General features: G+C 33.6%; 3 protein-coding genes across 4 annotated transcripts; 2 read left to right on the top strand and 1 right to left on the bottom strand.

Moving 5' to 3' along the window:
- The first annotated feature begins 3,906 nt into the window (after positions 1 to 3,906).
- Positions 3,907 to 8,384, top strand: LOC125868466 (uncharacterized). Of its 2 annotated transcripts, none has more exons than XM_049549109.1 (3): positions 3,907 to 4,109; positions 5,794 to 6,758; positions 7,673 to 8,384. In XM_049549109.1, exons 2-3 carry the CDS (start codon positions 5,821 to 5,823, stop codon positions 8,145 to 8,147), a joined length of 1,413 nt encoding a protein of 470 aa, XP_049405066.1. In that variant the 5' UTR covers positions 3,907 to 4,109; positions 5,794 to 5,820; the 3' UTR covers positions 8,148 to 8,384. The 2 variants fall into 2 exon arrangements, with proteins under 2 accessions (XP_049405066.1, XP_049405063.1); XM_049549106.1 differs by having other exon boundaries at positions 3,907 to 4,070.
- Positions 8,385 to 9,404: 1,020 nt separating this feature from the next.
- Positions 9,405 to 12,667, top strand: LOC125853396 (uncharacterized). Its single transcript, XM_049533078.1, has 3 exons — positions 9,405 to 9,570; positions 11,680 to 11,762; positions 12,390 to 12,667. Exons 1-3 carry the CDS (start codon positions 9,492 to 9,494, stop codon positions 12,423 to 12,425), a joined length of 198 nt encoding a protein of 65 aa, XP_049389035.1. The 5' UTR covers positions 9,405 to 9,491; the 3' UTR covers positions 12,426 to 12,667.
- A 375-nt stretch (positions 12,668 to 13,042) lies between these two features.
- On the bottom strand, positions 13,043 to 15,548 carry LOC125853654 (uncharacterized protein At4g00950-like). The gene is made up of 2 exons (XM_049533375.1): positions 14,840 to 15,548; positions 13,043 to 13,339 (listed from the first exon to the last, which is right to left on the bottom strand). Exons 1-2 carry the CDS (start codon positions 15,458 to 15,460, stop codon positions 13,262 to 13,264), a joined length of 699 nt encoding a protein of 232 aa, XP_049389332.1. The 5' UTR covers positions 15,461 to 15,548; the 3' UTR covers positions 13,043 to 13,261.
- Positions 15,549 to 15,994: the final 446 nt, after the last annotated feature.

Below are 15,994 nucleotides of genomic sequence, written 5' to 3' on the forward strand. Positions count from 1 at the left end.
ATGGGAGAGATATATCTGTCGCTTTTGTATTATATATATATATCAATCAGAGTTTAGTGTGAATTGCCAAAATAGCAACAGGGATCCATGCAGTTCATTTCCACAGTTAATTCTTATACCCTCTCTAGCTGTAAACATTGTCAAATTGCTAATATGTGAATTTGCTGACTAACTAAAAATACAATTAATTCGTTCTGTTTTGCTGACAAAGAATTTTTATTTCTTTTACCCGGAATAACTTTTGTGCTAAAAGAACATGACGAAATGGTCAGTCAGTTTCCAATTGACTAGCGGCAAATGAGACAAATTGCGTAGAGTCACGCACTAGCTTTTGTCTTCTTTTTTTTTTCTTTTTTTTTTTTTTTGTTATTCAAACCAAAATTAAAAAGCTCGCAGACCATATTATAAATTATATAGCCGTATGATTTTATAACACTATTTCCCTTTTGTAGCAGCAATATATGGCATAATCCTTGTAAAATATCTTATTCAAGTGAGCATATAGGAAAGTGGAACTCGTCAACCGGAAATTAAACACTTAACCAGAAAAGTCTAATTGTGTAATCATGAGGCTTAATCAATCACCAATAAGATAATGGCTGATTAATCCCAAGTTAGAAGAAGGTGGGGGCACTACCTAACTTGGAAAGGACACGTAGATAGAGAACACTTTATTACTTCATCCATCCATTTTTATTTGTCAGGTTGCGATTTCAAAGTCAATTTGATTAATTTTTAAAATTAAATTAGATTACATTAATTCAATATTTTAAATAAAAAAAATAATATTCAAAAATTATATGAAAAGTACTATAAATTTCAATTTTTTACATATTAATATAATGAAAATATACAACATAAAATGTTAATAATTTTTTTATATAATTTACTCTTAAAAAAAAAGGTTATGACAATTAAAGTGGACGGAGGTAGTAGTGAATAAAGTCCACGTAACATCTATGTAACTTTCTCTTTGCTGATTCCTATTTTTGAAGTACAACCAGTCTAGTACAGGTTTCCATAAGTTATGATGGACCCATGCGTTTATCTACATCCTCTAATTGTCTCAATTGATACTAATTCAAGTTTTTGCACCAAATTTATATGCTCTTGCGGCTCATTTAATAAAAAATTGTGAGAGTTTTTATTTATGATTTAACTTTATTTGACATAAATTTAGAAAAAAATTCTTTTATTTTTTCTTGAGTTAAAAATTAAGTATTCTGGTATATAAGTATCTAATTCATTCGACATAACTTTAAAAGACTTTTGTGCGTAGTATAAATTATGTATGAATTAATTAAATTACGACTCTTACAATATAATATTTGTGAGTTTTAAAAACTAAACATATGCCAACATAAGTTTCTTAGGAATTAAGTTGCATAACTTGTTATTTCTTTTAAGATATTGCTTATGTTATATTATAATACAAAAATATAAATTTATATCGAGCGAAAAGTTATCTCTTATTTCAATGTCAAAGGTAATTTCAACAACTTAAAATATCAAATTTTTAAAATTTGGTTTGAAGTTGGAGATGATCTTATTTGTTACTTAATGTTGAAGGATAAAAATTTACGATCATAAATTTGAGGAATAAAAATGAAAAACTTTCACAAAATTAAGGCATTTGTCTGAATGACCCAAATTAATTAAGAAGAAACTGTCTTTTTTTTAAAAATTTATTTTATGATGAAGCGTATATTATTTCGAATCTCAATTTTTTTTAAAACTATATGCGATAGATTAAAACATAGGATAAAAATTATGTTAACTTTATCAAGATAGTCGTGTATAGTGTAAAAAAATGGAAGTAGATGATTCGTATTATTTTATCTTAAATAATTCATAACTGAGACTTAGTTTGAACGAAGAACTAAAATACGTATATGATGTGAATTGTTGAAGTATTTAAAGGACAAAAAGATTCTTGATTTCGTTTGAATTTGTTAATTATTAATTCTTCCTAGGAAAAGCCGGGAGATGGAGTAGTTGAAGTTTGGTCTCTCCAAATTAATAATGTAATCAAGGAGTTAATTGAAGCCTAATCCTGAAAGTGATACAAGGAAATTAGAACCTCTTTCTCCTTTTTATTCAATCTTATATTATTTTTGGGTGGAGAAAAGTAAATCATATTACTTATTAAACCTTTCATCTGGACGCTAGGGAGTGTGATGGAATAAATCATTTTTAGTAGGTGTTTGATTATAAAATTTAAAGGTCAAACTTGAGGTTCTTATTTGAAAGTGTTTGTTTATGAAATATGAAATAAAAATTTAACAGTATGTGATAATTTGAAATTTTAAGTTCAGTAAAAAGTAGGATTTTAAATTTTGGGTTATAATATTTTTAAAATTTTAATTTTACAAAAATAAATAAATTATCCTCAACATGAACATATTATTGATACCATGTGAGAGGATTATATTATATTAAGTAAGTACTAGTTACAATTATTATTGTTTTATTAGATTGGTAGAACTTGGTAAAATTATGTGTATTAACTTTGCGGTATATATCATTTAATTTGTGTATTTATTTATAATAAATAAAAATATAAAACTATATATTTTGTTAACACAGCAACTTGAGATTCTTTTCTAAGACATTGTTTAAGAACTATGATTTTGTTTAAAGGTAAAATTATAAGAATTGAGAAAGTCTTTTACTGGAAAAAGTACAAGTGTATAACTTATTGAGATTCAAAATATATGTTTAATAAAATTTCTATTTCAGATCAACCTGATTTAAATCATGATTAAATTTTTTAATTAGAGATTTTAAATTCAATTCTAACAAAGAAAAAAGAAAAAATTTAAATTCTTTTTCTTTGTTAATAATTTTTAGATAATATAAATTTAAATTAATCGTAACCTATGATCAAAGAGGAAAGAAGTAAAGAAGAAAAAATTGCTTCTTTGGTCATGAAGAGATCATTCTTCTACAATTCTCTTTCTTTGAAAAGAAAACCCCACATTTGAAAATAACAGATTGCTTGTAACGGGAGATCCCTTTGTAGAGTCATTTTCAATAATATTATATGTATATGTGTAGGTAAATTATCATAATCCTAAAAATATCTCTAAGCAAAAAATAATTCCACCAATGCCCTGCAAACTAAAGCCAAATATATATATAGTGATAGTACTAAAAAGGAAAAAAAATTAGTAGATCCCAATTATTAGGCAACCTGGTCCCTTTAGTCATCACTTCTTGGACCCACCATTCCCTATCATGATCTTCTACTTATCTATTCATCCAGTCAGCAACATACTTTCTATAATTAATACTATTGCTTTTTTTCCTAATTATAAAATTTATATAATATACTCTTTCCTTCCACAAATATAACACTATCTCTTTATTAGTTCATTTCAAGAAAATTATATTTGACAATACTTTGCATTTCATCACTTTTAATAGATATTTAAAAGCTTTATCATCACACATATTGTATAAAATATATATTTTCAATTTGTGTGGTCGTATCGAATTAAACTATGTTAAAATCAAGATAGTACTAATACATATTATTAGGTAAAGTATAATTTTACTAGATATAGACCCAAAAACAAACCGTTATATAATCATTAATATCATACTTTACTTGCCTTTATACACAAATATGGGTTTTCTCTTTGCTTCAAATGTAACTTCTTAAAATATAATTGGTAAATGAGAGCAAAATATGACTTGTAGTTATGTTAAACCACAAGTCTTTATCTGAAAGCTAAACATAACAAACAAAACAAATTGTGTACATAAGCTAGAAATAGTGTAGTGTGATTTATACAAAAAATTCTAATGACGTCGTTTAGGACAAAAAGCTCATAGAACGACACCGTTTAATGTGCAAACTGTAAACAAAAACCGACAGACAAATGGTGGGATGATACAAGTTAACTGTGAAAAAAAAAGGGATGCTGAAACTGCTGGCACTGAGGGGTGGTGGGTCACTTGCTTCTGAAAATTGTGTCCTTTGAACAAAAAAGGAAAAACATTTCGTCCAGATTATAAACCCCTCTTGTATATCCATTTAATTTTCCCCTTATGTCCACTATTTTGAGGTTAATTTTTTCTCTTGACTTTTCTGTTGATGTTCATAGGTAATTGTTTATTTTAATGAACATGTTTGAGTTTTCAAGTTTTTGGTGATTTTCTTGGTATTATTAAATTATTTTCTTGTCTTCTTTTACTTCATTTTTTGTTATCTTCCATGTTTGTAAGGAGTGGAGGTTTGGGGTGGAGTAAAAATCTCAGCTTTATCAGTATATGCTGATGCTGATGATGATGATGAGTGTGTAAGGATTTATATGGGTTTGGGGAATCAAGATTGCTTATAAAAAATTGATCTTTGTGGTTCTTGATTATGCAAGCTTAGTTTAGTTCTTTGTGAATTGTGATAGAGAGAAATCTGTAGTTTTCTCTGATATCTACTAGTATGAGTTATTTTAATGGGGGCAAATTTTGGATTTAATCTTTGCTAATTTGGTGGTGTTGACTGTGCATGTGATGGTGTGAAATTCTCTTTTTTGGTGTATTTACTATGCTAAGACTGGTAAACTATTTCCAGGGGAGATTCCCTGGAGTAGGACTTTTAATAAGTAAGTTGTGGTTGGATTTTTTTTTCTTTGGAAGGACGAAAAAAAAAAAGATTCTTCCCGAATATTCAGAACTGGAGTTTGGGGTAAATTTGGGATCTGTTTTCAAACATCTTGAATGGTACTTTAGGCCTTGTAGTTGGGTTCTTTTGGTTCTGTTTTGAGGATTTTTTGGTGTGTGAGGGGGGCTTGGCTCTCTTCAAAAACCACTGGATTTTATAACATTTGGTGGCAGATTTAGACTGTCGTAGTGGTGAGGTCACCTAATTAATGCATGCACAAATTTACCATTGTATCTTTTTGGCTGTCTTTCGGCAACTATTTTCATTGTTATTTCTCTGTTCCAGAATATGTTCTGTAGAAAAGATAGGAATATAACAGGCAGTAGATTCTTCATTCACCTGAGTTTGTTGATTGAATTTATTCTCATTTTGTACATATTATCATCTGGAGAGCTTGAGATACAAAGTACTTTTTTAAATCTGAAATGAGAGCTTCACATGTTTTTTTTTTTTTTTTACCCTNTTGATTGAATTTATTCTCATTTTGTACATATTATCATCTGGAGAGCTTGAGATACAAAGTACTTTTTTAAATCTGAAATGAGAGCTTCACATGCTTTTTTTTTCTTTTTACCCTCCCTAGGAGCTCCCACCCCTTTTTGCTCCCTTGGTGACTCGAACTTGCAACCTTCGGGTTGGAAGTGAGGGGTGCTTACCATCCGAGCAACTCCCTCTCGTCAGAGCTTCACATGTTACTTTCTTCTTTGCGTATTTTTAGTTTAAATGGCATAGGAGTACTTTTTAACCAAAAGATTTATTTTTGGGGGTAAAAGATGAATTGGGATTGGATCATTGCAAGAAGAGATGGTCAGATGTGATAGAAAGGTTCTTGCCTTTGTCCAAGGGGAGTCATTGACACCCCTTAGTCTTCGGTACTTCTTTATATGTTGAATCCCCTTATAGAAAATCTCAACCCCGCCATTGCTTATCATCATGCATTTTCATCNCCCCCCCCCCCCCACCCTCCTCTCTCCCCTTCTTTAAAGAACTAGTTTCTATGTTGAGTTTTGTTCCTGCAAATCAGGTTTCATCTATTTGTCAAGTACTGTTCATATTTATATGTTTGTCCTCAAGAGTGATGCATGAATCTTGATGAACTCAGTGTCTGATGGATTTTTCTGTGACAGCAAAATGTGCAGAAGAATGAGCTAGTAATGGCTGTGGCAGAAGCAAGAACTGCTTGGCAAAGAGCAGTTAATCGATGTTTGGTCCAGGAAGATGCCAAACGAGCTCCAAAGTTGGCATGCTGCTCATCAGCATCACCCTCAGCAAAACAGGTTGATGCTGGACCTGCAAATGGTGCCAATGCACAAAATCCTTCTGGCACATACTTCCTGCCTTTTGACAGGAACTCTTCATATTGTGATTTATCCCCTAATTCAAGATGGTGGCTGCATCTTCAACCTAATTATGGGTATCAAAAAGGCTTAGTAAGTGAACTGGTAGATTCTATTGAAGCAGAGATGGAGAATATTGGACCAGTTTTAGATTCAATCCCTAAATATAACAAGTTGTGTGATCAGAATGAAGCAGATAGTAGTTGTATGGATAAATTTACTGTAGGTGGATCTCTAGATTCTCAGGTTACAAGATCTGCAAGCTATGTAAACAATGACTTGGGAGTTGGAAGCAAAGAACTGACAGACGTGTTTACTGAGATTTCCAAGGATAGTCCTAACCTCGAGGACACAGGGTATCCCAATGAAGCAAGTAAGAAAGGTCTGGTTGATCTCACAGTCGGAAAGCAGATAGATGAGCTTTCATTTGATACAGAATATCCCTGGATTGGTGTTGAGAAAACAGAACCATGGTGGCGAACAGCAGACACAGAGGAACTTGCTTTATTGGTTGCACAGAGATCACATGATTTTATGGAGAATTGTGATCTTCCCCAGCCTCAGAATAATTTTGTTAAACAAGACCGCGACGTGGATGTTGACAGTAAGATTTATGCTTCTTCTACTGGTTCGAAAGCTGGAAGTATGCGCCAGCAGAATATGAATATTTATAAACGTGGCAATCTTTCTTTTGAACGCCCGTCACAGTTAGATGCTGAAGGGAAGTTGCAGCTTCACACTTGCAAGTCATCAAGGTATTGCGTAGGACTAGCTTCCGTCACTGCTTAATGTACTATATATCATTCTTATACTCACAATTATTCTACCAATATGGAAAAAAGCTCTACTGCACATACATACAATTACTAGCAATCTAGCATCTATATATATGAGGCTGAGTGTTCGAACTTTGTGGTCCATATCTGCGTCTCTAGCATTCTTCTCGGCTTAGAATGTAATTTGGTGTTAGTGTACATATGCTTATCTTGATAGTTTAGACTTCCATGCAAGGTTTTCTTTGCACTTGGTTGACAAAACTGCCCTTTTTCCATGTTGAATTGCACAACTTATATGAAATGGATCGCACCTATATGATTTCATAGTTGTTTTATCTTGCTTGGTCGGTTTGGGTCAAAGTGCAGTTATTTAGAGGAACTGGGTCTTAATCTATGAACTCAAGTGCAAAACCTAGTAGCATGTGTTTTCACTTTCAGGTTCGATAACTCAAGAAAACAATGATATATTTTTATTTATTTAAGTGAGTTATTTTCTTATGCTGTCATTGATAACTGTCTCATACATCAAATGCAATGAACATGAGAACTGTTAATTCTCTTGCATTACTCTTTTGGTAACTTGACACTTCTCTCCAGATTTTGCAGCTCTTCAGATGTTCATTCGTTCCATGATAGTAATATTGATTTGTTATGTTGTCAATTAGCTGCAATCTGGTGCATGCAACATGTTAGCAGTTTTATGTCATCGGAACAAGTGATCTTTTATGAGATAACTATGTCATCTACTCCTCCAAGTGAATGGCATATACTCTAATAGCCACTTTTCGCGTTTCAACGTTTCTAGATTGATTTCGAGTAGTATTTCTTTAGTGTGTCTATACTCTATAGAGCATGTTTGAGGTGCTTAAGAACTTCTTTTTACTTGTACATAGTTTGAAGAACAGTGACACCCCTAGCCAAAAGGTTGTGCCTGAAATGCACACATCTGGAGATGATGAAAGCAAGGCCCAACTACTAAAAGCACTTCGTCATTCTCAAACGCGTGCTAGGGAAGCTGAGAATGCGGCAAAGCAAGCCTTTGCGGAGAAGGAGCACGTTGTTCAGCTGGTCTTTAGACAAGCATCACAACTTTTTGCCTACAAGCAATGGTTCCAGCTATTGCAACTAGAGAACTTCTACTTCCAGATTAAAAACAACAAAAAACAGCCAATATCGGCCATGTTACCAAGGGTGCCCCAGAAAACTGAGAGACCGCAGAAGAAGTCTGCTAGGGTGAAACGAGCCAAACGTGGCCGTCCCAAGTATGACTTGAGCAGATATGCAGTTGTTTTTGCATTAGGTTTGGGTCTTGTTGGTGCAGGTTTGCTTCTTGGGTGGACAGTCGGGTGGATGGTACCGACGTTCTGAGCTGTGTAGATTGCATCCAATTTTCCTGTTAATAGTAGTTTTGTAAAGATTGGTTTACAGGGGAGTTGACTGGGTGGTTGTGTTAGGTATGTTAGTTGTATGATGATCATTTCTCCATTTACTTTGGTTTCAGCTTTTAGTACTCGAATTGAAATTAAATACTGAGCTTTCCCTCATTTTGTACTTGAAGACAAGCAAGCATGTATATATTTAGGCAGAATCGTGTTTTTTCCTCACCAAAATTATGGTTTCTATAGACTCTTTTGTATTGTCATGATTAATGGATTTCTTAGAGTTGTTGATTATTACTATTATTTTTAAAAAGTTTAATTGTGTTATATTGTGAATGAGATTATTGGTTTGATTAGTACACAAATTCTGATATATTGTTATTAAGATTTTCTTTTTCAACCTGGATTTCCAACTATGCAAACGAAGTGTTATTTTATGCTAATTTACATCTAATGTGGAGTACGTTAGTGGACATATCTGCTCCACTTGACTAACATATTTTTGTGCCAAAAAACAAACCTAGGTATAATTGCTCAAGTAAAAATAGTTTTAAGGGATTCTTTTTTTTACATCGGGGTTTGCGTATTTGTGTGCAAGATTGGGAGAGAGGAAGAGGCAAGCTACCAATATCAGCTGCAAGTCAATTATCTACCTATTCACCTTTCTCCCCTATCTCGCTTGCCTCTCAATTTTCTAAAATTATTGCTATGAATTGTAATTAGACAAACTATTAATTAATTATGGTCCAAACTATAGTTATTTATAAAAAAAAAAAATTCCTCTTATTCTTTGTATTCTATAACCAAGTACAAATACATGGGCTTGGGATCAACGTTATGGGCCGGGTCTCTTCAAAATAACCGACTCGCTAAACTNACATAACGTTGTGCACAGGATACATTAGGTTTGATACATTTCACATAGCGGGATACATAGCATTGTGCACGGGATACATAGCATTTGATACATTCCACATGGTGGGATACATAGCGTTGTGCACGGAATACATGCGGGATACATAGCGTTGTGCACGGAATACATGCGGGATACATAGGTAAATAAGGGATTTTTGAAATTTATGAAATAAGTAGGGATAAAAGGATATTAAGGTAAGTAAAGGAGTGTAGTTAAGTAATTTGTCCAAAAAATATTCCTCTTATTCTTTGTATTCTATAACCAAGTACAAATACATGGGCCTGGGATCAACGTTATGGGCCGGGTCTCTTCAAAATAACCGACCCGCTAAACTCGTAGCTTACACAGCACAGCAGCCAACATCTTCAGACTTTTCTGGGTGATAGGAAATTTACGGGAAGAAGAAGAAGAAAAGAAATGGCTGTAATGGGGAAGTTGAGAATGTTCGTGGTTCAGGAACCAGTCGTAGCTGCCTCTTGTCTCATCGCTGGATTCGGTGATTCTCTCTCTACCTTTACGCTATCACCAAATCTACGATTTTATTAAAAATAAGTTGTTGTTTTTTCATTTGTGACAATTGAATTTCACACATAAATTCAGAATTTTTGAACTGTATATGGGTGGGAATCGGCGTCGATGGACCTATTGTGGTTGAATCTATGAAATCTGATGTTTTCAAAGTTCATATTTTTCTAACAAAACCCTGCAAATCGGCAGCTAGGACTTATATTTTTTTGGTCCATATAATGATTATTTCGATACCAGCTTCTCTGAATGTACTAATGCTTGATTGCTAACTCCCTATAAATTTATGTGATCACTGATTTAGCAATCCTCAATTTGGGTATTGTAATTTTTCATGGGAAATATTTTTATTTTATTTTATTTTATTTTATATAATTGAGGTTACAATTAGCTCTTCATAACATATATAGTGGACCTTTAATGTAGTGATTGGTCTCAGTATGTAGAGGATCTCTTTTGGAGGTATATAGAGGTTTTCGGAGATTTATAACATTGTGATTAATGGGATAATGTGCTCGTTGAGTACACTGTTTCTTGTGATTAAATAGGCATACTAGGATATTAGTCCAAGACACTTTTCAGGGTATCTGTTCCTCATTGTGAGCTCTAAGTATCAAGTTCGACTTTTGTGAGTGAATCTGCTTATTCATCAGTTGAGCTGTAGGTTTTTGGTTAGTAGTGGCCAGTGGGTCAATTAGAATTTGTAGTGGGCTAGTGGCAGCTGATTTGCCTCTTTATCTAATTGAAAGAATATAAAAGGTTTTGGCCTGACTCTTATTCTGATAGTAGGGAATGTACAGCAAATAAGTTGATAATTGAGAAGAATAACCTCCACATATTGTCACGAGTATGATTTCTACAAAAGGATAACCTGCATCAAGTTGATCTGTTGCCCAAACAGGAATCTGCTACCAGATGACTCCTTATTCTTGCATTTTACACGCGTGAGCGCGCATATGACATATATATTCGTACGTCTCACTGTAATAGAGCATGCAAACTCTCTTTTGTACTTGTTATCTTTCCTATATCTTCATCTTATTGATGCCATCGATATCACTTCCCCAAAAAAAGATGTCTCTATTTATGTATGGACATCTTTATGACTTTTCCTTAGGTGAGTAGAGGATGGGAGCCCAGAATCTGTGAGCTGACTGTAGAGAGTGGGTTCCTCTTATTGCTTTTCATGCTTAGACCAGTCTAATTCCTGAATGCAAAAGCTATATCTGAGGCATATGCATCTTAGACTCTTAGTGTTATTTTCCTGCTGCATTTTGACAGAGGTGACAAAGTGAGACCTAAAGAAGAGTGTACATTTTCTTTCTTTTAGCATTAAGTATGTTCTCATCTGCATATCAAGCATAGAAATCCACAGTATAGGAATAATAGATCTGGATGTCCTTTACTAAAATGGAATGATGGTAGAGCAGAGGTTATCAACCTCAGCTTCTTCACATGTCTATCTACATTCATCAAATTATATTTAGTTTAAGATTTTAAAAGCTGATCTTTTTCAGATTATTATTTTGATCTAATAGAGGGATTTCAATAAGTGAGATATCTTCTTTAAAACTATAATCTACTAATGGACATATTCATCTGTCCCACTGGGTTTTGAAACCAGTAATTTAGTAACAGGAATTTGGAGAAGCCTGTCTCTGCAACTGTCTAGCCATTGATCATGCAAGTAAGATTCACTGACAACTCTGTGTTTTGTCCCTTATGTGCTTCCAGAGATGCGTCATGGGTGTTGTCTGTTATTGCCTCTCAGTAACCTTTAGTAGATTAGTTTCCTGTATGGCACAAGCCAATTAGCTCAGCCTTGCTGAGAAACCCTCTTGCAAAAGAAATGTGTGTTAGTAGCTCAGGAGAAGATTACTTTGGTTAATGACTTGGTGATTCTTATTACCAACTCAAGAAGTTGGAGTCTGTGCATCGTATAATGATGACCATTCAATTACCTACTGAAGTAGTACATTTTGTATACTGTTTTTTGAGAGGACACGTAATGACCTTCTATTCCTATCTGCCTTTCTCTTCGATTGAGAATCAGTTTGTCTTATATTGCTTGCAATTTCAGGCCTCTTCCTTCCTGCGGTTGTAAGGCCTATTCTGGATTCTTTTGAATCATCCAAGCAAGTTCCGGCACCTCCTTTAAGCGATGTGAGCAATTGTCCATCTTTGTTTTATGTTCTTTCTGGTTTATGCAACTGTGTTTTTCCCTCTTATTAGTCATATTCCTCATCATATGTAGATATGTTTATTGGTTTGTTTGATCTTTGCTTATACATAAAGGCTGTATTCTTTTGGGGATAAGCATAAATTGTCCCTTTACAATATGCTAGTTCACATTCTTGTGTATACTAAATAGGATATTCAATGTCGTCCATTTTTACTTATCTTTTATTGTAGGTGAAATGCTTTGACTCAGATTGTACGAGTGTGTTATAGCATCATATTGTGCCAATTTAACTGATGATTTTTGTTATAAGCGCTAAGTTGAGATTTGAATTGCAAATTAGGAGATTTAGCCTCTTGTTTTTCGGATCAACCAACATCCATATATTCACGCTATCTCATTTTTTCCTACTGATTGCCAGATATCTCTCTAAGGTTAATGTCATAGAGCTCCGGAAATTGGATGCATGTGGCATTCCAAAGACTCTAAACTAGTTTCTGAACTGAAATGCTTTCAAACTGCTTATAAGTTGTTCATATCGTACGACTATGAAGATCTTCAGCTGATTTTCGTTCTCTTCTTCAATTAACATAGTTTGCTACTTTGTGCAGGTGGTTGCGGGCATGACTGGTAAAAAACAAGAATAAGATACTTGTGAGGTTTTAGTTTGAACCAGCTCCTTGTAGGCTTATTCCATCCCTCTTGTTTCATCCTGATCAGAAATGAAAATAAGGTCTTTTTTTGTGGATACTTTAAATGTTTTGTGCAAAGGGGGGAGACCCTCCTCATTTGTAAGCACTTGACAGAGCCAGTGCTACTTGGATTCAAATACCGAATTGTCTTCAGTTATAACCTAATTAAATGCATCTGAAGCTTATCATGATTTTAATTTGTCTCTGTTTGAATTGCTTGTTAGTTAGTTCTCTCAAGAATTTTGTTCATCTGAGCGCCTTCCTCTTTTGATTTTAGCAACCCGGTATAAAACTGAAGTAAACCCGAAATGATCACATGCTACTAATGTAGATGACTGTTGGTGGGTTAAGGCTTCACTGTCTGAAGTATACCCATACTATCATATGCGTTTTTCTTTATTTGTCACGATGGAAACTCAATTTTTTATGTTGGTTAGACTTGGAAGTATTTACCAAAGTATATCTGTTGGTTGGAAAATCAAAAAAAATTCCAGGTCGGGGGTGGCGTGGGGTACTTCTCGTGTAGCTATGCCATCGGCATGACCAAAATGCAAACCATAAATATTTACCTGATGATGCAAGGATATATAAATGGAAATGTAATCTAGAAAATGATCTCACAATATTTACAATAGGTTCTGGTGAAATTCAAGGCTAATGATAGTAGATTGCTACATTCAAGCCAGGAGACATGGTACATTTGTTTCTATATTTCCTGTGTATTTAACCAGGAGTACTTAAATGACTAGAGAAAGCAACATAATCATAAACATAACAGCTATTGTTGAAACTTAGTCAATAAGCGCTTCTTTTTTTGATTTTTTGCTCTTCCATGGTATTACCTGCTTGAAACCCTCGTATATTGTTGCCTGCAAGATTTCAACAAGAACAATACTTGAGTTTAGTAACGCTGATGGAAAATAGAAGAGGACACAAAATTCTACTTATGAAGGCCAAACAATAATGCGAATGATAGGTTCGTAATTTATTATGAATATGAACCTCGAATATTCTACTGGATGGATACTTGTTAGTATTATTTCATATTCTATCAGTACATGTATTTACTAATTGTGCCTACCAAAACTAAAGAACTCACCCACTTATTTATTGTCCGAGTATAAAGTCTGATCTTTCATAATGTTCACCAACTTTATTAATTGCTAAGACACATCCTTTAATTTCGATTGAGAAATGTTGAATGTTGATAAATGATAATGATAGCAGAGCAAGAAAAACTGCAATGGTGAAAAGTCTACACATTTCCCAATCCATTACTAAAAACAGCCAGCCAACCCATATCCTCAAGTCCCTTTTTCCCATTAACTGCGATGACATTGGGCGCCCTATAACTTGGGGCATCACTTGCCAATTCAACCCCATCTATTATCTTTGAACAAAGATAATTGGGTACACCACTAATGGATGGATGTAATCGATGGGCTGCTTTTTCCTTAATTAAAAATCTTGAGTTCGAGTCTTAGGTGTGAAAAGATTATTAGTAGGAGCACTTTCATTTAAATGAGAGCGAATTTGGTAAAACAACGGATAGAAAAGAAAACAGATACTAATTGCTAACAGCTATATTTGTGTTTGTGTAATACCTACCCTCTTGCCTAACAGTGAAGTTAACTAGGCCCCTTCTTTAACCCCACTGCCGTCTTCTTCAACATCATCACCTGCCCCAATTATTAAGCTTTCTCATTACTCTTTATCTTTTTTGTTTTCATTCTAATATTAGTCCATCATTACCAAAAGATATTTTTAATTAATTCTTATGAATTCAGTCATCAATTCTTCAAATTTTATTTTAATAACAAAATGTTTGAAACTAAGTTGCTAAAAGTCACAATATCTGATAACAATTAGTCCATATTTTTAGAAATGATTGATAATTTGATAGTCAAAGAACAAACTATTGATCCTTTAAAGAGGTGGGATAGGACGGCCAACCTATAGGGAAATTTATCACTATATTGCAAGTCTATTAAGATAGCAGCAGTGTGTTAAAAGGAAGTTTGTAGTTATGAGGCGTTGCAAGTAGTTATTTCATCTGAATAATTCAGTATTTTTTTGATGCAGAAAATAATTTTATGTATAAACTTATTATAACTATAAAAATCATAGATTTGAACCATAAAATAGGAAAATCTTATGGGATTGTTTGGTATGGGGATGAGATAGATAAAATTACTCCAGTGATAACTTGTCACGGGACTAACTAATACTCTACCCACTGCATTTTATCTCTAGGGCAGAGTATGAATCAAGCTTAAAAAAAGAACCAGGACAAAAAAAATAAATACAGTACTATTAATAATAGCAATGAATTTGTAAATTGATAAGTGGAGTTGTTAATTAAGACTTACCCAAATGTGAGTCTTAGCCTGTGAGAGACCTGAAAAGCTTCCACTTCTTTTAAGTGTTGCCATTTTTATAGTGCATTCATCATTCAAACTAACACAATCTGTTAAATCCTTTCCTTTACCACCATTATTACGACGCCACCAGCTTTTACTTTCCACTTTCTTCTTGCCAACAACAAACGCACTAAGTTGCCCTGTTTCAGAACTAGCAGTACTATCAAATGACCCTTGTCGACGTCGATCCCTCAAGAACCTAAAAGATGAAAACTTTGGCTTGCTAGTAATATAAGGCCCATCAAAAACAGTTGTGGGAGAAGAAGTTTTGGTTAATTCCATGTAAAGCCTAGGAGGTGGCTCTAAGCATATGGAATTTGGTAAAGGGATTAGGTCAGTACAAGGACGAGGCTTTCCAGGTTCTTCTTCCCAAGAAAATGGAATTGAAGCTAAGGTATGAAGAGGAGTTAACATCCCTAAATCTTCTTGTGAATTTACTGAAAACAACGGAAGTTTTAGTGTTGAACTTGTTTCTGTACCCATGGTGCTCTGTTTTTTTGTTGGTACAGAGGAGAGTAATGGGTAATGTTTTATGTACAGGGGAAAAGAGCAAATGACTAAATAATGCATTTGCTAGCACGTTCTTGACTTTGGATTTTATGATGCTCTATTAATTGACTCTTTACTTGTTAGCTGCCTGACATGATGGGAATAACTTTTGCTTTTCTTCTTTGTGTTCATTAGTTACGTAAATGCAAAGGTTAATCAACTACTTTTAACACTGCAATTATTTTGTTTATCGTAGCTTGATATGACATAAAATTTAACTAAAGAATTGTGTTAAAGTTAAATATAGATAAATAAATATGGCTATAAAACTCTTAAACACGATATAACATTTGTATATCAATTAAAAAAAAACTGACTTCATTTCACATTTATATCCTCTAATTTTGAGTATGTGCAACTAAACACTTAAATTTGTATAAAACTGAATAAATAAATACACACATTCTATGTGACATCTTACATGACAATTTGAGTCCTACGTGTATTATGTCATATAGGACTTATGTGTTTACTTGTTCAGTTTTATGCAAGTTTAAGTGTGTTTGCTTGTGTACATCCAAAATTGAAGAATATAAATATGAAATAAGACAAGTT

The sequence above is a fragment of the Solanum stenotomum genome, chromosome 1 (genome assembly GCF_019186545.1).
Source record: "Solanum stenotomum isolate F172 chromosome 1, ASM1918654v1, whole genome shotgun sequence".
In the NCBI taxonomy this organism is placed as follows: domain Eukaryota; kingdom Viridiplantae; phylum Streptophyta; class Magnoliopsida; order Solanales; family Solanaceae; genus Solanum; species Solanum stenotomum.

Coding starts and splice junctions, on each gene's coding strand:
- LOC125868466 (XM_049549109.1), top strand. CDS start 5,821: ATGGCTGTGGCAGAAGCAAGAACTGCTTGGCAAAGAGCAGTTAATCGA. Junction 6,759..7,672: donor CACACTTGCAAGTCATCAAG/GTATTGCGTAGG, acceptor ACTTGTACATAG/TTTGAAGAACAGTGACACCC.
- LOC125853396 (XM_049533078.1), top strand. CDS start 9,492: ATGGCTGTAATGGGGAAGTTGAGAATGTTCGTGGTTCAGGAACCAGTC. Junction 9,571..11,679: donor TTGTCTCATCGCTGGATTCG/GTGATTCTCTCT, acceptor TTGCAATTTCAG/GCCTCTTCCTTCCTGCGGTT. Junction 11,763..12,389: donor CGGCACCTCCTTTAAGCGAT/GTGAGCAATTGT, acceptor TACTTTGTGCAG/GTGGTTGCGGGCATGACTGG.
- LOC125853654 (XM_049533375.1), bottom strand. CDS start 15,460: ATGCATTATTTAGTCATTTGCTCTTTTCCCCTGTACATAAAACATTAC. Junction 13,340..14,839: donor AGGCTAAGACTCACATTTGG/GTAAGTCTTAAT, acceptor GAAATCTTGCAG/GCAACAATATACGAGGGTTT.